The 16220-nt window shown below is 42.6% G+C and overlaps 1 protein-coding gene across 11 annotated transcripts in view; it reads left to right on the top strand.

Annotated features, from left to right (window-relative positions):
* LOC106569640 (muscleblind-like protein 1) overlaps positions 1-16220 on the top strand; it is a 116364-nt gene that overhangs the window by 95419 nt on the left and 4725 nt on the right. For 5 of the 11 annotated variants that reach the window (XM_045694382.1, XM_045694383.1, XM_045694381.1 and 2 more), the window contains 7 exons: positions 351-590; positions 1724-1777; positions 3486-3639; positions 6845-6880; positions 7862-7947; positions 8453-8497; positions 9167-9232. In XM_045694382.1, the coding sequence (XP_045550338.1) occupies positions 351-590; positions 1724-1777; positions 3486-3639; positions 6845-6880; positions 7862-7947; positions 8453-8497; positions 9167-9223 (672 nt within the window). In that variant the 3' untranslated portion in view covers positions 9224-9232. The remainder of the gene's footprint in view (positions 1-350; positions 591-1723; positions 1778-3485; positions 3640-6844; positions 6881-7861; positions 7948-8452; positions 8498-9166; positions 9233-16220) is intronic. The other 6 variants (XM_045694386.1, XM_045694387.1, XM_045694389.1 and 3 more) reach the window with 6 other exon arrangements.

Genomic DNA, 16220 nt, shown 5'->3' with positions numbered 1-16220 from the left:
GCCCTACAAATGCTGCCCTCTACTGCCCTACAAATGCTGCCCTCTACTGCCCTACAAATGCTGCCCTCTACTGCCCTACAAATGCTGCCCTCTACTGCCCTACAAATGCTGCCCTCTGCTGCCCTACAAATGCTGCCCTCTGCTGCCCTACAAATGCCATGTCCAACACACCAATGACCCTGCTCAATGTCTGCTCAACATCTGCTCTCTGCATGTCTGTGTAACTGAGTTTGACACCCCTGGTTTATGGCATCTGATATGTCATGATTATGACGGTGTTATGAAGCCCTTGTGACAGAAGGTTAAAGTGGAACTGATCTGTTATGTTCATATCTCTCTCCCCTCACCAGGTGTGTCGTGAGTACCAGCGTGGTAACTGCTCCCGGGGGGAGAACGACTGTCGCTTCTCCCACCCCTCCGACAGCACCATGATAGACACCAACGACAACACGGTCACCGTGTGTATGGACTACATCAAGGGCCGCTGCTCCAGGGAGAAGTGCAAGTACTTCCACCCTCCAGCCCACCTGCAGGCCAAGATCAAGGCCGCCCAGCACCAGGTCAACCAGGCCACCGCCGCTGCAGCCATGGTGAGTAATCCGCCATCTTGGATCCTCTCGCTAACACACTCAGTAGGATGAAGCTGCCCCTAGACACGGGCCTTAGGATTGGGGACGGTAAACTGATCCTAGATCTGTGTCTGCGGGTAACTTCTCTATTATACCATATGTCCCTTCTGGCTGGTGGCATTAACTGATAAAATAACAGAAGTTTACCTGGACTGACTGATTGTATCTGTAACTATGTCAGTGGACACGTCTTCCCCTGCACAGCTTCCTGTTGACATTCAATGTATTCAATGTGCTTATCTGACTGCAGTCTAAGTCTAATATAACAATGGTCCTTCCTCTCTAGTTGGACATCCACAGCTAAACTAGCACTGTTACACTTGTGTGTTGTTCTTAGTATTTGCCATGCTTTGTTTGTATGAGGAACAATAACAAGCGTTGTGGTGTATAATCATAGTAATGTGACAATGACTATGATACGTACAGTAAAAGAGTATATTGCTATTTTATAATTGAATGACCCTACTGGTCACACGTTAAACAAACTGTAGCTCATTTTGCTTAATAAAGGCCTCTTAAACCCTTTAAATATGTACATGTAAATCTAAGGCCTACATAGATTTATAATAATCTATAAGCAAATGTCACGCTATATAAAGGTGATATAACAGGTCTTTACATCTGATGTGGTATGAACCCAATATTACCCTTCATAAAATACAACATTTGCTCATAAATGCTTTGTGCCATTTATGTAGGCCTTATAAAGGGTTTATGAAGGCATCATAAGTTATAGTTTATTTAAAGTGTGACCATATCGCTCAATGCCCAGTGTTTTTGAAGTAATGACAGTGAACAGTCCATTTTGTTTGTGTTTCCATCTTTCACAGTATTTGACTTAGCTAGATCCTTATTGAACTGTACTGTACTTGTCAGCCGTAGTACTGTAGTGTCCACACACTGTGCATGTTCTAGTTCTGTAATCCCCTTGTATACTGCATTCCAATGATTTGTTTTTTTATTTGTTTTGTTTTTTCTCACCTACCCAAACTGCACTGCTGCCCCCATGATACACCTCTGCTTGCTGGTTTATGTTAATGCGCTTGAACCCCATTGGCCCATTGCCATCATGTGCTCGCTGCCTGCTAATTAAGACTCAGTCGGCTGTCAAATCACTGAAGCGACCCCTCGACGCAACCTTTGACCTGGTACTATGACCTTTCACCTTTTAGCTTGGCATGTGGCTTTGTTGTCGTAGTGCAATGTCTTAACCCAGATATAGCTACTTTAATTTGTTCTTGTTTGTTATCTTTCCTCCTGTTGCTATATGTGTCATTATTTCCTGTGATAAACTGATTGTGGCTTCCTTCCCGGCTTGGACTGAATTGACCATCTCCACCATGTTTGCGATTAAAAACCCACCTCCCAAACAAACATCAATTGGACATTTGGATATGGAAATCTGTACAAAGGGCCACAATCAATTCATCACCTATATCTTATGTGAAAAGCAGAAGAAGAGAGTTAGGGAGTGTAGCTTTTAACAGTAGAAGAAGAGAGTTAGGGAGTGTAGCTTTTAACAGTAGAAGAAGAGGGTTAGGGAGTGTAGCTTTTAACAGTAGAAGAAGAGAGTTAGGGAGTGTAGCTTTTAACAGTAGAAAAGAGAGTTAGGGAGTGTAGCTTTTAACAGTAGAAGAAGAGAGTTAGGGAGTGTAGCTTTTAACAGTAGAAGAAGAGGGTTAGGGAGTGTAGCTTTTAACAGTAGAAGAAGAGAGTTAGGGAGTGTAGCTTTTAACAGTAGAAGAAGAGGGTTAGGGAGTGTAGCTTTTAACAGTAGAAGAAGAGAGTTAGGGAGTGTAGCTTTTAACAGTAGAAAAGAGAGTTAGGGAGTGTGGCTTTTAACAGTAGAAGAAGAGAGTTAGGGAGTGTAGCTTTTAACAGTAGAAGAAGAGAGTTAGGGAGTGTAGCTTTTAACAGTACATTTAAATGGTGGCATGGCACAAGTTTATGTTCAATGTTCAATTGTAAGTAGTTGTATATATGTATGTTTGTACAGTATGTATGCATGTATGTGTTCCTAGTGCATGTCTAAATGAGTGGGATGGGATTAGAGTCATATAGTAGCGACCCCACCCTAGATAGTTAATAACAACGTCTCATAATACAGTTGATCATGGAGTTAGCAGTGCAGCCCCCCTCTCTCTCTCTCTCTCTCTCTCTCTCTCTCTCTCTCTCTCTCTCTCTCTCTCTCTCTCTCTCTCTCTCTCTCTCTCTCTCTCTCTCTCTCTCTCTCTCTCTCTCTCTGCTTCCTCTCTCTTCCTCCTTATAGCTGTGTTGTTATATTAATAGAGCAATGCTTGCTTTAGTTGCATTAAGTCAGCCCTAGGTGTATTTATACGGTATATCCTCCTTAATAAGCTTAGTAACTGATTATATGATGGATATGAATGCTTTATAGAGTTGCTATGTAGCCCCAGTTAGCACCATGCTCTTGCTTGTGAAGTGGTTGTGTAGACTGCTGCTTGCTTGCTGAGGATAATGTGTTACACACAGTTACACATTGTTGTTGTTGTGATGTTATTTTATCCTCTAACTTAACGACAATTATCTTTTTTGTTTTCTTTCCCGTTTTTACCTCCAACACACCCTCTCTCTCACACCTCTCCCACGCACCTCTCTCTCTCTCTCTCTCTCTCTCTCTCTCTCTCTCTCTTTCTCTCTCACACCTCCCCCACGCACCTCTCTCTCTCTCTCTCTCTCTTTTCTCTCTCACACCTCCCCCACGCACCTCTCTCTCTCTCTCTCTCTCTCTCATGTCTGTCTCTCCTTCTCTTTATTTCTCTCTCTCTCTCTCTCTCTCTCTCTCTCTCTCTCTCATTCCCTCTTTCCCTCCCTCCCTCCGTTGGGTGTGGGCAGGGGATCCCCCACAGTGTCATGCCTCCCATGCCCAAGCGGGCAGCCCTGGAGAAGGCTAACGGGGCTTCTGCCATGTTCAACACTGGCATGCTCCAGTACCAACAGGCCCTAGCCAACATGCAGTTTCAGCAGCAGGCTGCCTTCCTCCCCTCAGGTATGGCTCCCATGGCGCCCACGCTGCTTTCATATGGTCTCTTTCATACATAGAACTAGAGCGAGTAGATCTGCCTGGGCATTAAAGCTACACACTAAAAAACAATGGTTCTGTATAGTGCCAAATAAGGGTTCTTTGGCTCTATAAATAACCTTTCTCAATCTCAAAGATTCTACAAAGAACCTTTTGAAGAACAATGCAGGGTACAGGTTAGATCAGCTGGAATGATACTCACTCACAGTTGCACAAAAAAAGAGCTGTGAGCAAACCACTCCCCAAAGTATTCTAATGAGCCGCCTCCCCTACATTTTAATTATCACTAAAAGAACCATTTGAAGAGCTCAAAGAGTTATTAGAACCATCACCCTTCCCAAAGAACCCCTGAGGAACCCTCTTTTCTCAGTGTGTAGTTATAGCTCAGCCATACAGTTAGAATACAGATGGAGACAGTGTGAATGTGGTCTGGGGGGCTGTGTGTGAATGTGGTCTGGGGGGCTGTGTGTGAATGTGGTCTGGGGGCTGTGTGTGAATGTGGTCTGGGGGCTGTGTGTGAATGTGGTCTGGGGGCTGTGTGTGAATGTGGTCTGGGGCTGTGTGTGAATGTGGTCTGGGGGGCTGTGTGTGAATGTGATTTGGGGGCTGTGTGTGAATGTGATCTGGGGGGCTGTGTGTGAATGTGTCCTGGAGGGCTGTGTGTGAATGTGATCTGGGGGCTGTGTGTGAATGTGGTCTGGGGGCTGTGTGTGAATGTGATCTGGGGGCTGTGTGTGAATGTGGTCTGGGGCTGTGTGTGAATGTGGTCTGGGGGCTGTGTGTGAATGTGGTCTGGGGGCTGTGTGTGAATGTGATCTGGGGGGCTGTGTGTTAATGTGGTCTGGGGGCTGTGTGTGAATGTGGTCTGGGGGGCTGTGTGTGAATGTGGTCTGGGGGGCTGTGTGTGAATGTGATCTGGGGGGCTGTGTGTGAATGTGATCTGGGGGGTTGTGTGTGAATGTGATCTGGGGGCTGTGTGTGAATGTGATCTGGGGGGCTGTGTGTGAATGTGATCTGGGGGGCTGTGTGTGAATGTGGTCTGGGGGGCTGTGTGTGAATGTGATCTGGGGGGCTGTGTGTGAATGTGATCTGGGGGCTGTGTGTGAATGTGATCTGGGGGCTGTGTGTGAATGTGATCTGGGGGGCTGTGTGTGAATGTGATCTGGGGGGCTGTGTGTGAATGTGGTCTGGGGGCTGTGTGTGAATGTGATTTGGGGGGCTGTGTGTGAATGTGATCTGGGGGCTGTGTGTGAATGTGATCTGGGGGCTGTGTGTGAATGTGATCTGGGGGGCTGTGTGTGAATGTGATCTGGGGGGCTGTGTGTGAATGTGATCTGGGGGCTGTGTGTGAATGTGGTCTGGGGGCTGTGTGTGAATGTGGTCTGGGGGGCTGTGTGTGAATGTGGTCTGGGGGGCTGTGTGTGAATGTGATTGGATGGAGACGGCATAGGGAAGTTTGGATTGTTCTTTCTGACCCAATGCTTCTGTTTGGCAACATACTGAATGTCCTGCTTCCATATTAATACTGCATGTCCTGCTTCCATATTAATACTGCATGTCCTGCTTCCATATTAATACTGCATGTCCTGCTTCCATATTAAACTACATGTCCTGCTTCCATATTAATACTGCATGTCCTGCTTCCATATTAATACTGCATGTCCTGCTTCCATATTAAACTACATGTCCTGCTTCCATATTAATACTATATGTCCTGCTTCCATATTAATACTACATGTCCTGCTTCCATATTAATACTGCATGTACTGCTTCCATATGAATACTACATGTCCTGCTTCCATATTAATACTATATGTCCTGCTTCCATATTACTACTGAATGTCCTGCTTCCATATGAATACTACATGTCCTGCTTCCATATGAATACTATATGTCCTGCTTCCATATTAATACTAAATGTCCTGCTTCCTTATGAATACTGCATGTCCTGCTTCCACATTAATACTGTATGTCCTGCTTCCATATGAATACTGCATGTCCTGCTTCCACATTAATACTGCATGTCCTGCTTCCATATGAATACTGCATGTCCTGCTTCCATATGAATACTATATGTCCTGCTTCCATATGAATGCTGCATGTCCTACTTCCATATGAATACTGCATGTCCTGCTTCCATATGAATACTGCATGTCCTACTTCCATATTAATACTATATGTCCTACTTCCATATTAATACTATATGTCCTGCTTCCATATGAAAACTGCATGTCCTACTTCCACATGAATACTGCATGTCCTGCTTCCATATGAATACTGCATGTCCTGCTTCCATATGAATACTATATGTCCTGCTTCCTTATGAATACTGCATGTCCTGCTTAGATATGAATACTGCATGTCCTGCTTCCATATGAATACTATATGTCCTGCTTCCTTATGAATACTGCATGTCCTGCTTAGATATGAATACTGCATGTCCTGCTTCCATTTGAATACTGCATGTCCTGCTTCCATTTGAATACTGCATGTCCTGCTTCCATATTAATACTGCATGTCCTGCTTCCATATTAATACTATATGTCCTGCTTCCTTATGAATACTGCATGTCCTGCTTAGATATGAATACTGCATGTCCTGCTTCCATATGAATACTGCATGTCCTGCTTCCATATGAATACTGCATGTCCTACTTCCATATTAATACTACTGCTTCTGTTTGGCAACATCTTCTCTCTCTTGCTTCTTGAGCGTGTGTGTATGTGATGTGTCACTATTATGATTATCACTTTTACCAGGATTATTAATTGATTGTTTATTGCTACTACTATTATTATCACAGTTGATTGCAAATGAATATCCATGACACCTCAGACAAAAGTGCCTGATCTGATCAGTATACTCTCAACCTGATTCTCCTGATCACCTAGTTTGGTCTAGATTGGTCAGCACCAGGGTTGGGGTCAATTACATTTAAATTCCAGTCAATTCAGAAAGTAAATCCAACTCCACATTTTCCTCAGTATTTCCACTGCTGGCCACTGACTGTGTTACTGAATGCTGTCCAGTTCATTTATTCATGTTATTCTCCTGATCTCTTCCTTCACTCTAACGAATCTTGTGATGGGCTGTTTTGATTTCTCTCCCACCTTTTCCAATCCACTTCCTGTTGCACACTTCCTGTTGCACTGCATGATGGGCATTTGAGCAGGCTCAATATTCTGCATGACCCCCACCACCGGTGTTGGTAGGTTCCAGCATTCCTTCTTCACCAATTAGCTTTCAGCCTCGCCAGTGACTCGCACGCCATCAAAATCTAACTAACCATCACACAGCTAAAAGGTGGCACCTTAGCTTTCTGAAGCCAACCCAGATATTTTTCTAGCATTACTCCCAATCTGTTTGTGCTGTTTAGTCAATGATTATTGATTAGTCAAGACAGCACAAACAGATCTTGGATCTGGCTAATAGTTTAATCAATAATAATGAATCAGTAATCATTAGTATGATCATATCAACATGTAGTTGGATCTGCCTTTGCTTTGATACATTTGAGCCCTATATATAGCCTTTGACTTCATCAATTCTCAAATCATCTCATCATGGGTGTTGGTGACTTGGGAGTCACAGGGTTGGTTGTGGCATATAACTGACTCATTTGCACATTTCATTTGTCAATGATACTGTATTTAGTCATATCTATAAATGTAAATACTGGAGATAAGTTGTATTCTGTTTTGGGTGTACTACCAAACATGTTACTGTAAATCCACCTTGGACCCTAAAGCTGTGATTGCTTGACCCTTGACCCTTCTCTGGCCTCTCTGTTGACAACATCATCTTTTGGCTGGTATAACCTCAATATGCCAACCACAAATGTACCACACTGAATCCCCTATACCCTTTACACCCATGGCTGCATTCCAATCAGATAACTCACTCCCTTCTCTTCTCCCTCATGTCCTTTTCCTCTTCAGATCAGATTGATTAGAAAGGACTGGAAGTGTTCAGGCAATATAGTAACTGCCTTCCCTAACCTTCTTGTTGTCTGCTTCCTATTGCTTACATCTATCCAATCCCCTCAGAGAGAAAGGGAGTGAGTTATTGAATTGGAATGCCCCACCACCCCCTCCTCACCACCTGTCCTTCACATTTGCCTGGTGGCCAATTGGCCACACTCCACTCCTCTGTGTGTTGTTGCTTATATGATTTTCCCTTCTGACAAAAGTACCCATGATGCACGGTGGTACGCCAGCATCTGCAGCCACCACATCTGCCACAAGCGTTCCCTTCGCAACCACCTCAGGCAATCAGGTTTGCTCCTCTACTGCCTCTCTCTCTCTCTCTCTCTCTCTCTCTCTCTCTCTCTCTCTCTCTCTCTCTCTCTCTCTCTCTCTCTCTCTCTCTCTCTCTCTCTCTCTCTCTCTCGCTCTCTCTCGTGCTCTCTCTCTCTCTCGCTCTCTCTCGCTCTCTCGCTCTCTCTCTCTCTCTCTCTCGCTCTCTCTCTCTTTTCTCTCTCTTCTCTCTCTCTCTCTCTCTTTTCTCTCTCTCTCTCTCTCTCTCTCTCTCTCTCTCAGGGGATGGGTTTCCCTCTTGTTGACTTACACTGGTTGTTTCCAGTACTTAACATTATTAGATGGACCTTTATAGTGTTGGTTGTTAGAACAGTACATATGTGATGTTAATGGTCAACTTTTAATGTACTTGATAAATACAAGTTAAAGATGTTATTAACTTGTCATTCTGGGGAGACATTTACTGTTTGTCGTTATGTCTGACATCATTTTAACCTCGATGTTTGTCCTTTCTCATTTTTGAGGACTCTTCCTTATCAAAGTTGACTACCAATGAGTACATGCAATTGGTATGTATGAAGAAGTTTTCCTTATTTTTGTAAAGTATTTTGTACAGCAGGTGCTGGAAGCAGTTGCTATCTGTGCCATTTGGTTCTTCTGTGGCTGCTTACGTAGGGCATCGCTTTGCCGCATGCAGTCAATGCTATTGCAGTGTCTGAGGATTCAACATTTTTCTGCTATTAACATTCCAAGGCCAAGTAGTTGAGTTGTAGAAGTACACAGTATGTGGGCAAATAGGACAAGGGAAGGAATACATAGTCAAAATAATATGTTTACCTATACTGAGAGTGCAACAAGCTGTAAAAGATAAAGAAATTAGATTCAACTTTTTTATCCCCAAAGAAAATTTGTTTATCCTTAACTACCTGCAGGTAATTTTTGTAGTGCCCAAACATATTTTTTTTTGCATGGGTAGCTACCTCACTACCGACTGACATTTAGTTTCCTTCCCCTCACACCTGCCCCGCCAACCCTTCCTTGATCAGGTGTCAGTGATCCTATAAAATGTTTGGTTTTATCTAGGTAACGTTGTAACCACATTGTGCCTTATCTTGCTATCTTCATCTCCTTTTGGGTAATGAACTCTGAGATTTGCTTAAAACTGCTGATCGGGGTCCGATGATGTGCATAAGATGTGTGATGTGTTTTTGATTTCTCTGCTCTGTCTCCATCCACAGATTCCAATCATTTCTGCCGATCATCTGAGTAACCACAAGTATCTGACTCAAATGTAGTCAAGAACAGTGAGTTTCTATTCATCTCTGTTTCTCTACAGTATGTTTACCTTCCAACCCCACCAAGAATATCTGAGTGCATTTGGCCAAATTATGGCAGAAGTTTTCTCCATGCTTATACATTTAAAGGGGCAATCTGCAATCGCTACATACAGTGCATTCGGAAAGTATTCAAACCCCTTGACTTTTTCCACATTTTGTTACGTACATTTTTTTTTTAAACGTAAGTATTCAGACCCTTTACTCAGTAATTTGTTGAAGCACCTATGGCAGCGATTACAGCATCGAGTCTTCTTGGGTTTGACACTACAAGCTTGGCACACCTATATTTGGAGAGTTTCTCCCATTCTTCTCTGTAGATCCTCTCAAGCTCTGTCAGGTTGGATGGGGAGCGTCGCTGCACAGCTATTTTCGGGTCTCTCCAGAGATGTTCGATTGGGTTCAAATCCGGGCTCTGGCTGGGCCACTCAATGACTTTCAGAGACTTGTCCCGAAGCCACTCCTGCGTTGTCTTGGCTGTGTACTTAGGGTCATTGTCCTGTTGGAAGGTGAACCTTCACCACAGTCTGAGGTCCTGAGCGCTCTGGAGTAGGTTTTCATCAAGGATCTCTTTGTACTTTGCTCCGTTCGCCTTTCCCTCGATCCTGACTAGTCTCCCAGTCCTTGCCGTTGAAAAGCATCCCCAAAGCATGATGCTGCCACCACCATGCTTCACCGTAGGGATGTTGCCAGATTTCCTCCAGATGTGACGATTGGCATTCAGGCCAAAGAGTTCAATATTGGTTTCATCAGACCAGAGAATCTTGTTTCTCATCATCTGAGCGTTTTAGGTGCCTTTTGGCAAACTCCAAGCGGGCTGTCGTGTGTCTTTTACTGAGGAGTGGCTTCCGTTTGGCCACTCTACCATAAAGGCCTGATTGGTGGAGTGCTGCAGAGATGGTTGTCCCTCTGGAAGGTTCTCCCATCTCCACAGAGGAACTCTAGAGCTTTGTCAGAGTGACCATCGGGTTCTTGGTCACCTCCCTGACCAAGGCCCTTCTCCCCTGATTGCTCAGTTTGGCCGGGCTGCCAGCTCTAGGAAGAGTCTTGGTGGTTCCAAACTTCTTCCATTTAAGAATGATGGAGACGACTGTGTTCTTGGGAACCTTTCAATGCTGCAGAAATGTTTTGGAACCCTTCCCCAGATCTGTGCCTCGACACAATCCTGTCTTGGAGCTATACAGTACAGACAAGTTCTTCGATCTTATGGCTTGGTTTTTGCTCTGACATGCACTGTCAACTGTGGGACCTTATATAGACAGGTGTGTGTCTTTCCAAGTCATGTCCGATCAATTGAATTTACCACAGGTGGACTCCAATTAAGTTGTAGAAACATCTCAAGGCGATCAATGGAAACAGGATGGACCTGAGCAGGATGCATTTTCGAGTCTCATAGCAAAGGGTCTGAATACTAATTTAAATAAGATATTAGCTAGCCGTCTTGATTACTTCCTGGTCTCATTCTTGCTCGCATCAGAAGTAATAAAAAGTATTCATCTCCTTGGCCTCCATATAACTCTTACAGAATTTTCATGTGGACGGGGATATTGGAAATTTAATCAAAGCCTATTGGATGACAAATTGTTCTTAACGAAGACAAAATAATTAATAATTGACTTTTTTCTGAACAACATAGGTACATTAGATCCCCTTATTGTATGGGACACTTTTAAATGTACTTTTAAAGGCCATTCAATACAATACTCATCATTTAAACAAAAGCAGTTTAGGTCAAAAGAGATTAGACAAATAAAGGAAATAGAGGAAGTAACAGCGCAGGTAGATGGTAATATAAACTGTATTATAGAGGCACAAAATATGTTAGAGGAAAAACAAAAAGAAATGGAGGAACTTATTCAAGAACGATTAAGTGTAATGTATTAGAAAAATAAAGCAAATTGGATGGAAAATTGTGAAAAATGCACAATATTTTTCTTGAATTTTCAACATTAATTTTTAGAAACTTGTTGCAAATGATGGAGTCATCCATGATTCACCAAATGATATTTGGAAGGGGAATCAAAATATTTTAAGCATATGTTTTATTTTCAGTCTCTGCCATTTCCACTGAATGATGTTAACTGTAAGGATTTATTTCCTAATAATAATAATATAAAATTAACAAATGTACAGAAAGACCTGTGTGAAGGCCAACTTACAGGAGAGGAACTTTTTTCAGTCTGGAAAAACACCAGGGCTTGATGGTATACCAGTAGAGGTACATCAGACCTTTTTTGATGTACTCAAATATCCATTGTTAGCATGCTTTAATTACTCCTATAAAAATTGTAGACTTTCAGGTACTCAACAAGTACCTGAAAGTCTACCATTTCATTACTAGTAAAACAGGAACCAGGTGGTAAGTATAAAGTTTCAGTCCATTTAAAAAACTGGAGGCCTGTTACACTTCAATGTTGTGATGTGAAAATCCTGGCAAAATGCATAGCACATAGAATAAAAAAGTTTTTTTTACCAGATATTGGTTATCCTGATCAGACAGGTTATTTATATGGAGATAATATATGACAATTACTTGAAACAATTGAACATGATGAAACATCAAAGATACCAGGCCTGGTTGTCATAACAGATTTTTAAAAGGCGTTTGATAAAGTACGACTAGAATTTATATATAAATGCCTGGATTACTTTCATTTTGGTGAATATCGTATACAATGGGTTAAAGTTATGTACAGCAACCCCAGATCTAAAATAGTAAATAATGGTTACTTCTCAGAAAGTACTGAGCTTTTAAGAGGAATAAAACAAGGATGTCCGTTGTCTCCATATCTATTTATTATGGCCATTGAAGGGCTAGCTATTAAAATGAGATCCAACAAGAACACCAAGGGGTTAGAAATCCAGGGGATAAAAACAAAAGTGTCAAAGTATGCCGATTACTTAAGTTTTTTCTTAAGTCCGCGATCTGGATCCCTATGTATGCCGATGACTCAAGTTTTTTCTTATGTCCGTAATCTGGATCCCTGCACAGTATCATTGAAGATCTTGATCACTTTTCTAGCCTCTCTGGACCAAAACCTAATTATGACAAGTGAACCATATTACGTATTGGATCGTTAAAAGACACAGTGTTTACACTACCTTGTAGTTTACCAATAAAATGGGCGGATGGAGAAGTAGACATACTTGGTATTCACATCTCAAAAAATATAAATGAATTTACCACAATCAATTTCAATAGAAAGTTTGCAAAAATAGCTAAGATTCTGTAACCATGGAGAGGTAAATACTTGTCTATTTATGGAAATATCACATTGATTAACTCTTTGGTCCTACCACAGTTTACTTACTTACTAATGGCGCGGCGTACTCCAGACAACTTGTTTTTTAAATCATATGAGCAAAAAATATTTATTTTTATTTGGAATGCTAAGCCAGACAAAATTAAACGTGCCTATTTATATAATGTATATGAATTTGGTGGGCAAAAATTATTAACTATTAAAGCTTTAAACCTCTCACTAAAAGCTTCACTCATACATAAATTATACTTAAACCCAAAATGCTTCTCCAGTAGATTAAGAATGGCTCATCCTTTGTTAAAAAATTGCCTTTTTGCAAATTCAATTTCTTAAACAAGACATACAAAGCTGGTTACAATTTCAGTTTTATCCTCCGGAAAAGATAGAACAAATACTACAACAAATGTTGTGGTTAAACTCAAATATACTGATTAATAAAAAAAACATTATTTATGGCTAAAAATGTTTAAACATTTTATTACATTTATCAATGATATTATGAATATAAACGGTGGCGTTTTGTCACATGTGCAGCTATCGAAAATATATGGGAATGTCTGCTCAATCCAAACTTACAACCAACTAATTGCAGCATTACCGCAAAAATGGAGGAGGCAAGTGGAAAAGGGATAAGGTAGGGAACTTGTTTGTCTGCCATATATTAAAGATACAAATTGGCTGAAAGGAATTGGCATAAATAGAAAAATATACCAGTTTCATTTGAGGACAGAAATGTTGACAGCTGGGCCATACAGGTTGCAAAATAAATGGGAAGAGATTTTCGAAGTACCGATTCCATGGCACATGGTTTATGAACTGGTACAAAAAAACAACACTTGATTCAAGACTTTTAGTTTTTCAATTTTAATTATTATACAAAATTCTTGCCACCAACAGAATGCTATATATATGGGGCATACAACAATTTCAGCTCTGTAGATTTTGCTGCTAAGAGACATAATCACTAGATAATTTATTCAGGTATTGCCCCTATGTAGCTTGTTTCTGGTCACAGGTTCAGGAAAGGTTAAAAAATCACATCATTCACTTAAAATTAACCTTACAAATAGCAGTATTGATTCTGATTCCTGCTTACAAGCAAAAACTAAAGTAGGAAGCACCAGTGACTTGGTCAATAAAGAAGTGATCAGATGCTAAGTTACAGGACTGTTTTGCTAGCACAGACTGGAATAAGTTCTGTGATTCTTCCGATGGCATTGAGGAGTACACCACCTCAGTCACTGGATTACAGGCAACATCCGCACTGAGCTAAAGGGTAGAGTTGCCGCTTTCAAGGAGCGGGACTCTAACCCAGAAGCTTATAAGAAATACCGCTATGCCCTCCGACGAACCATCAAACAGGCAAGCGTCAATACAGGACTAAGATTGAATCATACTACACCGGCTCCCACACTCATAAGGATGTGGCAGTGCTTGCAAACTATTACAGACTACAAAGGGAAGCACAGCCTGTGTGATCACGTTCTCCGTAGCCGATGTGAGTATGACCTTTAAACAGGTCAACATTCACAAGGCCGCAGGGCCAGACGGATTATCAGGATGTGTACTCCGAGCATGCGCTGACCAACTGGCAAGTGTCTTCACTGACATTTTCAACCTGTCCCTGACTGAGTCTGTAATACCAACATGTTTCAAGCAGACCACCATAGTCCCTGTGCCCAAGAACACTAAGGTAACCTGCCTAAATGACTACCGACCCGTAGCACTCACGTCTGTAGCCATGAAGTGCTTTGAAAGGCTGGTCATGGCTCCATCAACACCATTATCCCATAAAAACTAGACCCAGTCCAATTTGCATACCGCCCCAACAGATCCACAGATGATGCACTCCACACTGCCCTTTCTCACCTGGACAAAAGGAACACCTATGTGAGAATGCTATTCATTGACTACAGCTCAGCGTTCAACACCATAGTGCCCTCAAAGCTCATCACTAAGCTAAGGACCCTGGGACTAAACACCTCCTTCTGAAACTGGATCTTGGACTTCCTGACGGTAACAACACATCTGCCACGCTAATCCTCAACATGGAGGCCCCTAAGGTTTGCGTGCTCAGTCCCCTCCTGTACTCCCTGTTCACAAATGACTGCATGGCCAGGCACAACTCCAACACCATCACTAAGTTTGCTGACAACACAACAGTGGTTATTTTTTATTTTCTATTTAATCTTTATTTTACTAGGCAAGTCAGTTAAGAACACATTCTTATTTACAATGACGGCCTAGGAACAGTGGGTTAACTGCCTTGTTCAGGTGCAGAACGACAGATTGTTACCTTGTCAGCTTGGGGATTCTATCTAGCAACCTTTCGGTTACTGGCCCAACGCTCTAACCACTAGGCTACCTGCCGCCCCTACACTCTAACCACTAGGCTACCTGCCGCCCCTGGGCTACCTGCCGCCCCTGGGCTACCTGCCGCCCCTAGGCTACCTGCTCTAACCACTAGTCTACCTGCCGCCCCTGGGCTACCTGCTCTAACCACTAGGCTATCTGCCACCCCTAGGCTACCTGCGGTAGGCCTGATCAACGTCAAAGATGAGACAGCATATAGGGAGGAGGTCAGAGACCTGGCCGTGTGGTGCCAGGATAACAACCTCTCCCTTAACGTGATCAAGACAAAGGAGATGATTGTGGACTACAGGATAAGGAGGACCGAGCACGCCCCCATTCTTATCGACGGGGCTGTAGTGGAGCAGGTTGAGAGTTTCAAGTTCCTTGGTGTCCACAACACTATCATGGTCCAAACACACCAAGACAGTTGTGAAGAGGGCATGACAAAGCCTATTCCCCCTCAGGACACTGAGAAGATTTGGCATAGGTCCTCAGATCCTTAAATAATTCTACAGCTGCACCATCGTGAGCATCCTGACTGGTTGCATCACTGCCTGGTATGGCAACTGCTCGGCCTCCAACCACAAGGCACTACAGAGGTTAGTGCGAACGGCCCAGTACATCACTGGGGCCAAGCTTCCTGCCATCCAGGACCTCTATACCAGGCGGTGTCAGAGGAAGGCCCTAAAAATGTAGTAGACTCCATCCACCCTAGTCATAGACTGTTCTCTCTGCTACCGCACAGCAAGCAGTACCTGAGAGCCAAGTCTCGGTCCAAAAGGCTTCTTAACAGCTTCTTCCCCCAAGCCATAAGATTCCTGAACAGCTAATCAAATGGCTACCCAGACTATTTGCATTGCCCCCCCACCCCCCTTTTACGCTGCTGCTACTCTCTGTTTATTATCTATGCGTAGTCACTTTAACTCTACCTACATATACATATTACCTCCATTACCTCGACTAACTTGTGCCCCCGCACATTGACTCTGTACCGGTACCCCCTGTATATAGCCTCGCTACTGTTATTTTACTGCTGCTTTTTAATTATTTGGCATTTTTATTTTTTACTTAACACATATTTTTCTTAACTGCATTGTTGGTTAAGGGCTTGTAAGTAAGCATTTCACTGTAAGTTCTACACCTGTTGTATTCGACGCATGTGACAAATAAAATGTGATTTGATACTTTATGATTAGAAAGTTTCAAAATGTATGTAAAACATTACAGCACAATTTAAATATATATGGCACATGGAAACCAAACGAGGGTGGTCTGTGGTGATAGGTGGGATGGTCTGAGAGTGGCTGAGGGGTGGGATTAAAGAGCTTATGTTTGGTAATGTA

The sequence above is a fragment of the Salmo salar genome, chromosome ssa14, assembly GCF_905237065.1.
Source record: "Salmo salar chromosome ssa14, Ssal_v3.1, whole genome shotgun sequence".
Taxonomy (NCBI): Eukaryota; Metazoa; Chordata; class Actinopteri; order Salmoniformes; family Salmonidae; genus Salmo; species Salmo salar.
This window is presented reverse-complemented; position numbering and strand designations above follow the sequence as displayed.